The sequence below is a fragment of the Apiospora hydei genome (assembly GCF_038363865.1).
Source record: "Apiospora hydei strain CBS 114990 chromosome Unknown utg000004l_segment0_segment0, whole genome shotgun sequence".
NCBI classification, from domain to species: Eukaryota; Fungi; Ascomycota; class Sordariomycetes; order Amphisphaeriales; family Apiosporaceae; genus Apiospora; species Apiospora hydei.
This window is the reverse complement of record NW_027117363.1, coordinates 4,047,448-4,062,622: the sequence shown is the minus strand read 5'-3', so window position 1 is coordinate 4,062,622 and position 15,175 is coordinate 4,047,448. Positions and strand designations below refer to the sequence as shown.

The window sequence follows — 15,175 nt, the reverse complement described above, 5'->3', positions numbered from 1 at the left end:
TGTAAGGCTTCTTCTCTTCCCTTGAGGGTAACTTCCTCTGGGGCTCACGGGAATGTGCCACAATAACCTATACTGTATGCAGCTCATCCTCACACACGCTCAGCTGCCGTCGCGTCGAATGGAGCAAAGCATGCAAGACATGGTGTGGTGCACACCCAAAATTCCATCCCGTTTGAGCGTGACGAAGCCTTGACTGAGTCTGTAAAACGGGCCACATGGTTCTCGAACCTCGATGTCGGCTCGACCTACACCTCAAAGGCTAGAAGAGGTTGCGTGTCTGAAACATGCTAACCGGAGTCGCAGTGACCCAAATGACGCGGAATGGTTACTTCTCGACAGGCACCAGGGACCAGCTGCGTGGGAAGCACGTTGCACGGCAACACACAACATGAGGAGAACATACATTGCCCAAGAGTAAGTTCGAAAGAAGAAAACCATCCATGTATTGGGTATCGAGCAAAGTAGATGACGCGCCAACTCCTCTATGTTGCCTCGTCTCGCTCCCTATGACTTCGCTCAAGTTCTACACACACACACACACACACACACAAACAAACAAACAAACAAACAAACGCGTATACACACCGCTAGGACACCTCGCCCCAAACCCCGGTCGTTTCAATCACCAGATTGGCGACAGTGCCAACCGTCCACAAGCCAATCAGGCCGAAGCCAATCTTCCTACTCATGATCCACTTGTTCATCGGGACCACGACCAGGAGCACCAACAGCGTGATCAGTAGCACCACTGCCGAGATCATCAAACTGGCGGTAACATCTATGTTGTAAGCCTTGTAGTGAACAGGCCGATCCGGGTGCTTATTGTGATGGTGGTTGGCCGTATGGATTGTCTGATACGCCCCTCCAAGGCCAATGCCAAGTAGGATGTTGAGCAGCGGACCGCCAAAGCAGGCAGATCTATCGAGCGTTAGTTCGTCGTCAAAATCAGACAGGCAAGCATGGAGTAACGTGACTTACAAAGCCATAACCGGGTAACCAAGGCGAGCTACGGTAATGTCGGCTACGAGGTCTCCGACGGAGTTGCCCACCGCAAAGACGGTCAGCCCGAGGATGGCCTCGGAAATGTCCAGTATCACACCAACGGCCTTCAGCACCCCCACGACCTCTCCTGCGATTGTCGAAATCCAGGCAACGGCAATGATGAAGCCCATGTAGCAGAACAAGTGATTGTACTTGGGGCGTGTGTCGGGCGAGGTAGTAGCCAGTAACAGCCCCAGTAGCACGAGAGAAAAGACGAGGGAGCCCAGTATGGATTTCACGAGGACCTGGAAGGGATTTCGAAGGTCTTCTGCCGTGTTTAACCAGATGATGCACACGGCAAACAGCGGGCCAGTGAAGATTTGCAGGATGAGCAGCCAGCGACTCCACCCGCCCTCTTCGCTGTTCAGCGACGAATCGTCTGGTCCAATACCGGCATCGACTTTATGAAGTGGCTCGTAGCGAGGTTCCATGGCCTGTCTCGAGCCGGATACGGTGCCATAGTCTGGGGTGGCCAGTATGACCATCGGTCCGGGGGACGGGTGGCGTGAAGCGCTTCGAGACCTTGTATGCCGCCTGTAACGCTGCCATTCCGTCTCGGATTCTATGGCGCCGACAGGCTCGTAGGACACAGGCGCTGGCGCGTTCCCGAGACCAACTGCTGGCTGTTCCACATCGCTCTGGTCCGAATCGCCATCGGCCACTTCGCTTTCAACCACGGGCAGCGTTATCACCAGGAGAAAGATGCTGGGCACCGATATCAAGCTAACGAACTTGTCCAAGGCCGACTTGCTTCGCCAACCCTGCAATGTCGGGAACATGGTGCTCATCAGAACATGCGGGGCTGGCAAAATCTCGTAAGGCCACCAGCACGCGCGCTTCTGCTTGGTCTTTTTCACAAAGGCAGGAGAGAAGGGGTTGTGCTCAAAAGCTGGCGACGGAAGCATGAGTGGGGGCCCATTGGGGCCACTTGGAGATAGTACCATGGGTGACTCGGAGTAGTGAGGAAATGGGGACGTGGCGGGTGACGATTGCTCGCTGCCTGATGGGCTGGGCGCAGGGATGCGAAGCTGTAGGTTTTGCGGCCTGGTTCGAGGCGACACAGTCTCTACAGCAGGCTCCTGGACAGCGAGATGGCCAGTGGAGTCTGTTTGAGGGGGTGCTAGCTTGCCTCCAACAGTCCGTACAGAAGGGCTTCGTGCATGATCCAGCTTCCTCGCGGGCTTGGGCGGGGCTTGGGTAAGGTCTTCGTCCAAGGAAGACGGAATTGCCCCCCGATGAATGCGAGCGCGCCCTCGTCGTCGTTGTGGCGTCTGCAGGTGACAAGCCTTGCAGTGTGTGTGCACTCCTGTCGGCCCGGACCAGCTCGCCACGACTCTCGGTGCGACAGTGGACCGCCCAGTCCGTCGAATGGCTCCGAGTATACATGGAAGGGCGTGCACTTTCACCCTCCTCAAAATTCGACAGGGCTGACCTGAACTCGAGGGCACCGATGAGACTTGGTCTAATCGGCGTGATGGTAGTGGTGGTTCGTCTGCCGCGGGGTCGCGAGACGCGCATTTCTGCCGCCATCTCGGCAGCGATATGTTGGGGGTCGTCGCTGCCCTCATCTTCATCAGGACTGTCGAAATCCACTCTGAGCCCGGCTTCCAATACGACCCCGTCTACGCCAGCAGGCTTGTGGGCAGGATCCAGGTTGGCAGGGTCGTCGCTATAGGGCTCCAGGGTTCGGCTGCTGTGGCCAGTGCCGGCCCCGTCAAGCAAGAGGCCCTGGGAAGAGCCTGAACGTGACCTTCTCGCCGCTTTTCTTTTCGATACCGTATGCCAACTCACAACGACAATAACATAGAATATGTAATAGCCTATCATTGTGCAGCACTCCCACAGATGCAGGTGCCCGTCACGTAGGAAGCCGACGGAAAAGCTGACGGCAACAATGAAGAAGCATAGGTCGCGGATGAAGGTCTTCTTGCTGACCTTGAACTCGCGGACCAGGGCCATGGAGCCGGCCACCACCGTCGTGATGAAGCCGGCTGCGCCGATGAGCTCGCCGACCGCCATGCTGCCGCTATTGGAGCTCATAGCCGCGAAGGTGCTGAAGACGTCCGGGGAGCCATTGCCGAATGCGAGGAAAGTCACGCCAGCTAGACTTTCGCTCAGACCTAGCACGGTAGCAATGGTGCTCAGATTGACACTGAAAAAGTCGCTGGCAGCGATGCCGATGGTGGTGAAGAGCAGGCCCAGCCAAGCGACCAGGATAACGAAGGCGACCGGCTGGACACGGCCCAGCGTGCAGTAGTAGAAGGAGAGATACGAGATCAGACCAGCCTCGTCGTCGATGCAGTTGCGGAGGACGAAGGCACACTGATCGGCAGCATGGTGGACGAGGCGGCAGTCCTCGCCGGCGCGTTTGACCAGGCTCGAGGGATGCTGACGCGGAGGGGATGGGACAGGACCGCGCACAAAGAGGCTGTAGACAGCAAGAAGGGTGAGGACAAGAACGGTGGCATAGAAGGGGCGAGATGTCGGCCTGGCAAACCTGGCCAGCCTGGGGCCGTTGCCCGACCCGAGTCTGGATCTACGCATTGCGGTATGTGAAGACATGTCTAGCAAGGTTGGTGGCGCGCCATAGGTGAGGCGAATCGAGCAGGATTGCTTAGGCCAATTGGGCTGGTGTTATCGGGGTTAGGATTATGGTTGTGCTTATTTATTGTATAGGGGGCATGACATCAGAGCGACAGCATGGATCGGGCATCAGGAGATTGGGAGAAGATTCGAAGCTGAGAGATGAGATGGCGAGGAAAGTTTATTCAACGACGAAGCTGCAGGAACGTTATATTTGAGCTGAAGACGAGAGCAAACAGTCCGAATCAAGATGGAGTCGGAAGAGAGGCGTTCCCGTAGCAAGTGATCGCACAAATGATTCAGCTCCCAGCCGAAGCAGGACGACTTGACGACGTCTTCAAGTAGGTAGCTACGGAAGTTAGGGATGGGAACCTTGGCATGGGCGACCTCCCGTTGAAACGGGTTTCAACCGGTTTCCCTGCTTTCCACTTTAAGCCAAGCTTCCCATAGGCCGTCCTCCAGCCGGTAATCTGATGGCGGTTTGAGGAATTCGCGTACGCTAAAGATAGGCTGGCCGGGCTGGGAGTGGGAGTGGGAGTGGGAGGCGGTCGATTAGGCGGTATGTCACCGTATGTTAGGCTCAGACGGCAAGTCAATCAAGTCAGGCTCTCGGCTGGTACCGGAGTCGTCTGACCGTTGCTTCTGACTCGGCGAGTCGGGACCAAGCCATAGCCGGCCAAAGGCAGGGCGGGTTGAAGGGAAAGGCAAAGGCAAATTGGGAATACCTGCAGTGCAATTAATTGCGCCAGGCCAATCTCTGCGTCCCTCTCCAATCAGTGGATCGACGGGGGCACGGGAACGAAGGAAAACGAACGAACAAAGGAACGAACAGACCAGACGGACGGACGGGCGACAACCACTGAGCCACACACGGACTGGTCACAGACTACAAGTACACGTGTCAGTGATGTGGCGTCCGTCTAGGCGTGCAGGCATGCAGGCGTGCGTTGGAACTTGCCTCTGCCTGCCTGCCTGTCTGTGTCCAGGCAGCCAGCATATGATGAGATAGGTTCGATTCCTATCAGCGCTATTGGAATTCATTGTATTAAATGTACATGTATTCATCTGCTGCCTGCCTGCTTGTCTGCCTGTCTGTCTGTCTGTGTCCAGGCAATCCAACCTGTCCAACCAGTCTACGATAGGCAGCCCGCTATCCTAAGGTTAGGCTACTGTAGGTATGTACATACATAATGTAAAGTAAGTAATGTAGGTACGTCTGGTATGTAACATGCAAGCCGGGAACAAGGGGGGCGGCGAGGGGTTGTTTGGTTGTGACCGCGGTCGCCGGGTGGCCCCTACAGGCTACAGCCCACCGGTTTGTTTACTCTCGCCCAAAGCAAGCGCCCGCAAACAACAAATTGGGGGAGGAGTAACTGCTGCTGCATTTGGAACGCCGGACGGGGCTCCTGCTTTACCACATCCGCGCGCAACCCACACCGCACACATACACATCATTAGAGACTTTGGTTTTTGGGCATAGATTGGCAATCGGGATTTTTTTTCGAGATTTTTTTTCTTATTGACCAGGGGAGCAGTGCATTTCAGTCATTGCCAATATGCCTCGCGTTGCTCAAGTGCCACGAGCAAACGCTGGTAGTAGGAATGCCTCTGGCTCCATCCAAACATCGCCTTTCAAGCAATCCCCCATCAAGCCTGCCGGCATCAAGTAAGTCTGCATGCACGCCCTCGATTTAGCTGCGCCAATCCCTCTGCGACACGGCACCAAGCTTACCAGCATTGCGCGCCCTCCTCAGGATCCCCCTCAACGACGACAAACAGGAGAAGAGAGGCCGCCTGCACTCGCGACGAGACCTGCACGAGCGACAAATAAACGAAATCAAAGCCGCCGCGTCGACCCCGGCGCGAAAGGGAAGTCGCAGACTGGAGGACCCCGAGAATGCCTCGCCGGCGTCCGATCCCCGGACGCCTTGGCGCGGCCAGGTCGAAGACGATGAGGTCCTTTACGTCGGCGGCACCGGCGTCACCCCCATGAAGCGCGTCCCCATCCTCGCCAACTTTGAGGAGTGGATGAAAATGGCTACCGACAACAAGATTAACGCCACCAATTCCTGGAACTTCGCCCTCATCGACTACTTCCATGACATGTCCCTCCTCAAGGAGGGCGACGGCGTCAACTTCCAGCGCGCCAGTTGCACCCTCGACGGATGTGTCAAGATCTACACCAGCAGAGTCGACAGCGTCGCCACCGAGACTGGCAAATTGTTGAGCGGCCTGGCCGACAGCAACAGCAAGAAGAAGGACAGAGACGAAGGAGACGGCGAGGAAAGCGAGGAAGAGGTGGACGAGGACGGCAATGTGATCAAGAAGAAGAAACAGAAGCGGGTAAGCGCATCACTAACCCCCGCTCGCTTTCTTGCCAAATACTGACTCAGGCGCGCCAGCAACGATCTTCCGAGGCCACACTCGCGCCCTCTTTCGCCTCCTTACAGCTGAAGAAGTTCGAGCTCGAATTCTCGGTGGACCCTCTTTTCAAGAAGGCCTCGGCCGACTTTGACGAGGGTGGTGCCAAGGGTCTCCTGCTCAACCATCTGATGATTGATGGACAGGGCCGAATTGTTTTCGACAGTAGCGATGATGCCAACGACGCATCGAAAGATGGCCTGAAGCCCCGACGGAGAGAGGATGTCTCGGCTGAGGAGGAGGAACTGGAAGAGGGAAACGAGCCTACCACCCTCACCGAGCACGAGCCCGAAGCAGAAGAAAAGGATGTCGAAATCGACATTGGCGCCCTGGGTGCCAAATTCTTCCCGGACCTGGGGATCCTGGATGCCCAAGACGTGTGCCCGTCCCTCAAGAACTTTGATCTCGGCGACCCCTCCGGTTCGCTGGACATACCATTTCTGCGTGCCGCCGAAGACTGGAAAGACCAGGAAAACGACGACGACGACGAACTAGGAGGTGCCGTCAACAAATCCGGCATGTTCATTGACGACGACAATCCGATGGGCTTCGACGACATGACAGCCATGGGCGGCTTCGACGTTGCCTTTGGCGAGGGTGGCGAGGCGTGGGCTCGAGAAGCCGCGCTGGATCCTCAAATGCGCCCCTACAGCGTGCCGCTTGAGGACGGTATGGAAGGCGGAGACGGCGTCGACGGCATGGACAATGAAAATGGCGACTACGTCATCTCCATGAACCATAGCAAGACTGGCGAAAAGGTACACGAGGATCTCCTCAGCTATTTCGACCAGGCTCTGCAGAAGAACTGGGCGGGCCCCGAGCATTGGAGAATCCGAAAGATCAAGGACGCCAGCAAGCCGGAAGCCTCCACGCGCCAGCGCAAAGAAAAGGAGCCATTCGAGATCGACTTCGCTTCGCCTCTTGATCCCAAACTAGGGGAGCAGATTTACAACGCGGCCACTACTAACGCAGCTATATGCATGCCCAAGAAGGATTGGAAATCCAAGACCCGGAATCTTCTTCCTGACGACAAACATTTCAACTCGAAGCAGCTACTGAGCCTGTTCCTGAAGCCAAAAGCACGTCTGAGGAGTAACCGCCGCTTCGGAAGCAAGATCGGGATGTTTGGCAATGCTGGCCAGCAGGATAATGTGCCTGACGGTGACATGGACGAGGCATTCTGGGCTAATAAGGAGCCGCTCCCCACTGCCGGAGGGGGATGAGACAGCTCTGCCGCAAGGAGATTACGATGCAAACTTCTTTGATGACGAGATGCCGCTGCCCGGCGGCGGCCTTCTTGATGACGATGATGACCTTGAGTTTGCGGACGCGAGAGACCACTTCTCGCCTGGTGCTGAAGCCCCCATGACAGAGAACCCAGGATTCACCGCCATGCTGGATGGTGGTATGACCATGGGCGGATTCGGGACACAACTTGTCACTTCGACTCGCAGACTGCGGCCAGACTATGTACAATACGCTAGAGTTGCCAAAAAGGTTGACGTGCGGCGACTCAAGGAGGAGCTCTGGACGGGCATGTCTCTGGAAGGACTAGAGGTGAGCCTCCCGCCCCCACATGACTCGGGGGTGTCTTCGGAACTGCAATGGCATCAGCTGACACGTGTGACACCAGGACCCGGACACCCGGACACCGACACCGCCAACGGACGGTGAGGCAAGCGCAAGCGCGCCCAAGCCCGAGCCGACGTTGAAATTTACTAGCGTCATGAACAATCTCCAAGCGGTCTACCCCAAGCCGGTCATGGACGACATCTCCACAAGTTTCTGCTTCATCTGTCTGCTGCACTTGGCCAACGAGAAGGGCCTTATGATTGAGAATACCCCGGAACTGATGGAGCTGGATATTCGAAGAGATCCCAATGCTGAGATCACGGGCGAGGCCTAATCGTCCCTCAAGATTATACATGTATACCCCCAATTAGTGGAACTCCGTATTGGGAGATGATGTGCATACGATTGAACGACTGAAACATATACCTGCAGGTTAGGTAGCGATAGTGCCGCCCCTGTGTCGGCGAGGCTGATTGCGTGGGTGCTCGTGGAGTCTGGGGGTTCATTCCTGTCCGTCTTCAATTCTATGACTTGATGAGTTCTGCAATATACAGCCACCTTGAATGACAGATTACGTGTTGAGATTATTCTTTCTGTGGCCCCATGAAGAAAACCATAATCGATCGTTAGGCGTCATCATCCGTTCTTGTATCTGCTTTCTTGGTGCAATTTCCGAATGATGCTGATTCTTCCTGCCGAAACACCCAAGAGGAGCATGGAGTTAATTATTTGGTTGTTTTTATTTTCACGGAGCTCGGTATAGAAGGTAGCAGATACTTCAGGCACTGCTCTACATACACGTACACACATACATACGTTCTCCTTCGGGTGTGTTCAAGAGCTCCCAAAATCCCATATCGCCTTTCCAACTCCAATGCCGACCAACCTTGCGCCGTCAAAAAGGTAGGCGTTCCTGGGAAACTGGAAAATAACGTCCCGCATAAGAAACCAGGTCGACCACGTGCGGCCGCTGCAACGAAGCATGGCAGATCTTATATAAATAAAATAAAGTCACCACGCATATCCCTTGTGGATGGAGAAGATGGCGGTTCTTCCAGGGCCAAGATGACATCCAAGTTGCTCAATTCAGGAGCAACGCCGCGACAAAGATGAGTAGGGAAACAAAAAAAGAAAAAGAAAAAGAAAAAGATACGCCTAGGGTAAAGGCCCCGAATGTGATTTTTGGTCCGCAAGGAGGCACGCCAATGAGATACCAGAAGAACGCCAGCCATTTCCCCAAGTATAATAATACGCCCCCGAACTCCGATTCCACGCTGATAGTAACGGTGGTATTTGCTGCACAAATCTGATAGTTTGTCATGCTCGCAGGGCGCGAGGGGTATTAAAACAGTAAAATGATAAAAACTCTGTGACACTCGGCGATTCGCTAGCCAATGCATACGAGATTTGCAGGCTTATACAGGAGAAAGCAAACGGGTTTAGACATATGAGCGCTAAGCTTCCGAGCGTCTGGCTAACATATTCTTGCGCCGCAGAGCAACATGATGGAAACTGCGTGATAGATTCATCCAACGTAGTTATAAGTTGCCTCGCCCCACAATGTCGCTAGCCCGCAGCAAGGCACTCATGCCATCAAGTCCAGCGTCGGCAGCAACGGATGTATTTGATGCCATGGGAGCCGATTGAGTCGTGGGGAGTCCCAATGGGGGCTGGGATGTCATCATAGGAGGGAGATGGTTGAGTGGGCTAATGGGATAAGGTGCCATTGGTGGTTCAGCCTGATTTGGTGACATGCTGTTGGTATATGACCGCCCCGTAATGGGTGGCGGAGGCGGTGGCTGCGGCTGCGGCTGCGGCTGCGGTTGAAGTTGAAGGTGAGGCTGCTGTTGCTGTTGATGCTGATGTTGATGTTGATGTTGTTGTGGGGTTGGCAGTTGCTGGCCAGGGGGCGACCTGGATGTTGTTGCATACTCGCTGATGGCCTGGCAGGTATCGAACTCTCGTATGGAAGAGGGGTCGGAAGTTGAGTGCCTGAGGGCATTTCGGGTTTGGAGGACAGCAGTGCATGGATCGGTAGAGATGCCTCGCTTGGCGTCCGGGGTGTCGAGTAGGACGCAAGTGACGATACACTCCCCGAGGATGACTGATCCTTCCTCAACGATGGTGGCCGGGACCAATAACCCGGGCCACCAGAGCTATTGGAATGAGGAAGACTCGGCATGGAGAGGGGGCGTTTGATTCAGGAGAGTGTGCGGCAGATGATGGTACCGCCTCCGAAAGGGGGCAATGTCGACGTTGGTGAGCTTTCGGGGATCTGTTGGCTTTCCGGCATTGTCGACTGTCGGCGCGGCGGCTTAACAGGCGCCTCGCGCAGACCGGGGCTGGAGATGCCGCGCGGTCTGGCGCCGCCCGACATATCATCTGCCGGTAGGCCAAGAGGTGAATGTGACAGATGGTCAGGCGAATGCTGCAGAGAATGCGTGTTTAGAACAGGAGACATGCGGACCTCAGACTGAGATGCAATCGAGCTCATCCGCTGCTTGCGCGTCGGTGGTGGCTCGCTCCCAGGCTGACTCTCTGAACCACTCCCACAGGCTATGCCGTTGGATCCCATCGATATACTGGAGCTACTCCCGCGAAAGCCACTGTCCGCTTCCGTCTTAATCCTTTTCGAAGCGTCTTTATCTACGATAGGCGTTAGCAGTGGCGTAATAAGCAGCGACGCCATTATTAGACGAACCATGAGCTGCCTGCCGTTTGCGAAATTCCTGTAGGTAATCACAATACGCCCTGTACTCGGGCGTCTTCTTATACTCGGCCATCTCTCGATTGTAGCGCTCTTTTGCCTCTTGAGCTTGTGTTTCATACGGCTCTTTCTCGTTCCGATCCAGATTTTGCCAATTTTCACCAACAAGCTTCGCAATTTCGGTGAACGTCAGGTTCTGGCCCTTCAAATCGTCACGCATCTCTATATTCTCGAGTCAGCACTGCCACCAGTATGCCATATCGGGTCGGCACAGCGCCGGGTTGGAAACACGTACTATTTGAGAACAGGACGTAAGCGGAAGGTGGTCGCTCAGGAGCATGCTCATCAGTCTATGGGCAATATTAGCAATCTGCCGAGGCGCGTGGCATAACTTTTGTTTTAGTAACGAACCTTGGGGTGCCGACGGTATTTGCGTTTTGTCGAGGTTGTGACATCTTTTGTCTCGGGCTGGGCTGGCTTGTTGCCGTTGGATGACGTATCTTCTATACTGGTGCGCGTCGGGGACACAAGCGTTGTGACCGGTACTTGCTGCCCGCGGTAGTTGGCAATCCGTCGCTGCAATTTCTTCTCGGAATGTCAGTATGGCATATCCATATGGGTAGGAGTGAACGGTTTCATACCCTCCGGTGGCCCAACTTCACACCGAGTGCATCCCTTGTATCAGTTAGCCATGAGGCCTGGTCGCCATCCAAAATCGAGCGCCCAACACTTACAAATCCGATTCGGTTATGTCCAGGATGGTCTCCCACGTGTCGAACCCCTGATCAAGAAAAGTCTCGAGGTAGTGAGAGATACCCAGCTCGCCAAAGATTTGCTCGAGTTGATTCATATAGACGGTTTCAGCCTTGTAGGCCAGATGTGAGGGTGATAGCCCCAGTGTCCATGAACCTCGACCAAGATAGGATTGGCCTGTGGACGCGTCTCGGTAAATCCTGGTCTGCACTTGCCGAATAGGTAGGTTCACAGGTTTGTCGGCGCTCCAATGTCTCCCCCCTGTGCTGTTAAGCCAAGCGCGGCTCTGTCTCCTTCGATTGCTTGCTTGTCGTTTTCACTTGATTCTCCCTGCTTCAACGGGTCTAATAACCAGTTGGCTGTTGTCCGTGGTCGTTGCAACGGGGGCGTACGTGAAAGACCGTCGAGACGAAGAGCTGGAGTCGAAGGGCCAAGAACGAAGGACCGGTAGGTTGGCGAAGTTGTTTGCGAAAGTGTCCCAGTGGTCTGCTTTCTGCTTGGGCAGGCCGAAGAAATAGATGGTTCCGGAGCACAGGTGGCTCGGCGTGGGTGACGGAGCAGGAGAATCGAGTCCTAGGCGGGTGCGGCGCCTTGGATATTCGGTGGTACAGCTGTTGGGATTGGTCGTCCGTGGTGGAGGATGGATGGGGAGGTGGCAGACTGGACGTGGCATAAAGCAAACGAAATGGGAAAGTGAAGAGGCCGAGGGAGGTCAATGGCAATGTTTAAGGGCAATCTGAAGAATTAGCATCATGGATGCAGAGCTGGTTCTTGAGGAACATTAAGTCATGGCGATCCCGACAGAAAATTCAGATCTCGATGAGAGGGAACACCAGGTGAGGATCGAAATACAGCAGGTCAAACGGAATTCGACTTCTGGATTACGGCAAGGCAGGCCTGCGACTGCGACTACTTGCCAGTACATGGCCCAAAGCAGGGCTAAAAGCGACGGCCTGCAAAGTACCAGACGGTAACAGGAGCGCTAATGGCCCTATCCACTGGGGAGGAGAGTCTGAGCCTGAGAGGGGACTACTACTAGGCCTACTAGGCAGGAACTAGCCAGGCTTGGGTCTGCCTGGGAACGCTCAGTTGCAGCCGACGCTAGTGATAAAATACTTACTTACTTACTTACTTACTTACTTGAAGTGCGTGCGTGCGTGAGCAGGCGAGCAAGGAGAACCATCCCACGATCCATCGAATCAATCAATTGATCAATTGATGGGTTGGCGGTAGGTAGGTACAGAAGGTAGGTAGGTAGGTATGCAGCAGGCGGGCCCCAGGTCCTTGAAGGTAGGTAGGTATGTAGGTAGCTAACACAGGACAACCCGCTTCTTCCTTGCTCCTGTGCCCTTCAGATCAATGACAACAAACCCAACGAGACTGAGTAATGGGCCCTGCAGAGAGCGAGAGCGAGAGTGAGAGAGACAAAGCGACTACTACGTGCATCCAAACCGGCATCTCGCCCTGTTTCATTGGGAGTTCGATCATCCAGCCTGCCAGGAGAGACACGTATGTACTTGCATGCTTCGATGGGGAGAAACAGTGGAGGAATTGGTGCGCAGCCGCGGTCCTGCTTCGTTACTCGGCCATTCATTGTTGACTTGACGGGATGGCCAGGAAGAAGACAGCCGAAACGGCAGCCTTGCGTCGAATACCGTCCAGCGACCCCCCAGCCTATGAGGTCAGAGACGGCGCTCGAGCTTGTTGACGGCTCTCTAGCCCACCAATAGAGTGAAACCTGCTAGGCCGGCACCCTTCTGCATGCAGCTCGCATAGAGCAAAAGGAACCTGGCCTGGGCCTGTCTGGCCGGAGTGCCTCCAGAAAAAACGTCGACAAGAACCACTACTAATTACTCCCTACCTATGTACTTATCACCCATATCGATCGATTGGATTCCAAACATGTATTTACTGATCATTTGGCTCCTCCCTTTCGACGGTCTGCCACCCACCTTGCACCCTGCCGTCCTACGGAATGGATACTGTACTTACTGGTAGTGCATCTTTTACGGTGGATGGGGGATCCAGTCGGACCAGTCCATCCAGGGCACCGGTAGCGCTCTGGATACCCAGGCCAGGCCGGGCAGGTTGCCGGAATCCCAGGACAGCGATCCGTTCTTTCGCATCTCGTTTCTGCTTTCGCATCGACGTCGAGGCCAGTCGTATGATGTAGTGGAAGGGAAAGGCGATGGGCATTGTACGCAGTCGGTCGCGGCAGACTGGCATTTTCCAATAACCTTTCTGCCCAGGAGCCGGATCATACGACGTGGGTGTGGTAACGGATCGAGATCGCCGAGCGAACCTTGTACACACTTGTGTTGGGTTGGGGAAGAGGTGCAGCCTTTTCCTCCTTTTTCATCATCCGCGTCGCGTCTCCAGGCTGATCCAGCCGATGGGCGACCTGGCAGCTTATCAGGTGCTGGCATCGGATTGCCGATGTGGTTCTGTGCTTCGCATACTTATAAGAATGATCTACCTGCCTGGCAAACAGTGTGCTAGAATATGTAAGTGCATCGAGATGGTGCTCGAGTTCTCGCCTCGGCCATCTCGCACAGCCAACCGGCTAGTTTGGAAAGGTCGCTCGGGTCAGTCCTAGCGTTCTCGGTGACAGCCGCCAAGCACTCTCAGATCCCTGAGCTTGAGGGATGACGCGCGGGTGCTGCCATGTTTGTCGTGCTTTATTATATTTTCCCTACCCTTTCCATTGCCCGGGCCAGGTCTGACTTGCCAGGCTGCCTGCTCGAGAGTCGAGACGGTGCTTGATTGGCCGGGAAAGGGAGAAGGGAGCACTGGGATTGGCTCGCCCGGAGGTGGGTGGCCAGGCGTGCAGGTCGGAGCAGATCGACTATTGCTATGTGCGATCGATACTGCCACTGGTTTTCTTGCTTATTTGTGTATTGTATACCTATTTCCCAAAAACCGTTTTGATCCCCACCCGGGACCAAAAGTCGCAGATGTACCCAGCGTGGCCAGCCTGCCAGGTCCGACAGTTGAACACCACCTTTTCACGGTCCTGGCCCCGTAAATAGAGTGCCATCGTGATTCGAAATTTATGCATCGAGATGCTACCTAAGGCTACACTTCTCCCTTCCGCCTTCAGGTCCAAGTCCCTTTTGGGGGCCGCGGCTAGCTTGCATGTCTGTGAGTTGTGTCTCATGCAAGCTACACCTACAGTCGCCCACCTACCCAGCACGGTGCCTCGTGTACAATATTGGAAAGACTACCTACTACAAAGAGGGTGCCGTACCGTTAGCGCCGCCGCCAGGAACGGAGCGACTTACGGAAAGGCCCAAACGCGAGGCCGTCAGCCAGTTTGCGGGATGCGGCTCGAGTTAAATCTCCTTCTCTGTCTTAGCTGGACGAGGGGCATTTCTGTACAAGTATTTGGTGCCAAACTCTGATCGTCGTCTCCTCGGTATCAGTTCGATCGGTGTGGCTGCAACCTGAATCAAAGATGGCCCGGTGTCAACAAGCACGTGCCCCCTCCCCCCTGCGCCTGAGGGACACCGTGGGCGACCCATTGTTTGGATGAGGCCTTATCAACTGATGTTGGCAGTTGGGTGCTGAATGACATCGTGCCGGCAGGGCTTTCTGCCGGTGGGTTCAACTCAACTCGAGGCCGGCTAATTGGAAGGCAGATAAAGGTCTGACCGAGTCAAGCCACCGTCATGGGATGGGGAGTATAGGCGAGACGCGCCAGTCGGACGGCTGTCGCTCGTGTGTTGTGGAGTGGCATTGCCTGCTGGGTCGACTTATTCCCACGAGAAGGACCGGATTCTGGCAGCAGCCAGCGGGCCTGTTGGTGTATCTGTGTTCAATGGTACTCCGTAGCAGGTGGAAGAATCGTTCTAGAATGCACATGACCGACCGACTGTCGGGAAACTTGGATCGCATGAGGCGAGGCAACTGATGATGCCTACCAGATAGAGGAGGTGGCATGCAAATACCCAGGTACTACATACTGACTGCCTTGGTTGCCGGGTTGAACCCCGTCCCATTGCCTTGCTTCCATACTCGAGGCGTAGGTAGTAAGTAGTAGGCAGGGCAGGTGTTACCCGCAGCGAGTATTCCGGCCATGCCATGATCATCATCAATACT

The 15,175-nt window shown here is 55.0% G+C and overlaps 5 protein-coding genes across 5 annotated transcripts; 2 read left to right on the top strand and 3 right to left on the bottom strand.

The window, feature by feature from the left end:
* Positions 1–587: 587 nt before the first annotated feature.
* PG997_003814 (sodium/calcium exchanger protein) lies at positions 588–3,585 on the bottom strand (the record flags this gene model as incomplete). Its single annotated transcript, XM_066808129.1, has 3 exons — positions 588–918; positions 979–2,312; positions 2,362–3,585. 3 exons carry the CDS (start codon positions 3,583–3,585, stop codon positions 588–590), a joined length of 2,889 nt encoding a protein of 962 aa, XP_066671747.1.
* Positions 3,586–5,180: 1,595 nt separating this feature from the next.
* PG997_003813 (barren protein) lies at positions 5,181–7,268 on the top strand (the record flags this gene model as incomplete). Its single annotated transcript, XM_066808128.1, has 3 exons — positions 5,181–5,290; positions 5,352–5,967; positions 6,027–7,268. 3 exons carry the CDS (start codon positions 5,181–5,183, stop codon positions 7,266–7,268), a joined length of 1,968 nt encoding a protein of 655 aa, XP_066671746.1.
* A 49-nt stretch (positions 7,269–7,317) lies between these two features.
* Positions 7,318–7,951, top strand: PG997_003812 (uncharacterized protein; the record flags this gene model as incomplete). The annotated part of the gene is made up of 2 exons (XM_066808127.1): positions 7,318–7,602; positions 7,679–7,951. 2 exons carry the CDS (start codon positions 7,318–7,320, stop codon positions 7,949–7,951), a joined length of 558 nt encoding a protein of 185 aa, XP_066671745.1.
* Positions 7,952–9,817: 1,866 nt separating this feature from the next.
* Positions 9,818–11,174, bottom strand: PG997_003811 (uncharacterized protein; the record flags this gene model as incomplete). Its single annotated transcript, XM_066808126.1, has 6 exons — positions 9,818–10,263; positions 10,319–10,546; positions 10,620–10,674; positions 10,736–10,912; positions 10,966–10,999; positions 11,059–11,174. The coding sequence occupies 6 exons, from the start codon at positions 11,172–11,174 to the stop codon at positions 9,818–9,820; spliced, it is 1,056 nt and encodes a 351-aa protein (XP_066671744.1).
* A 1,811-nt stretch (positions 11,175–12,985) lies between these two features.
* PG997_003810 (uncharacterized protein) lies at positions 12,986–13,273 on the bottom strand (the record flags this gene model as incomplete). Its single annotated transcript, XM_066808125.1, has 2 exons — positions 12,986–13,045; positions 13,070–13,273. 2 exons carry the CDS (start codon positions 13,271–13,273, stop codon positions 12,986–12,988), a joined length of 264 nt encoding a protein of 87 aa, XP_066671743.1.
* Between the last annotated feature and the right edge of the window lie 1,902 nt (positions 13,274–15,175).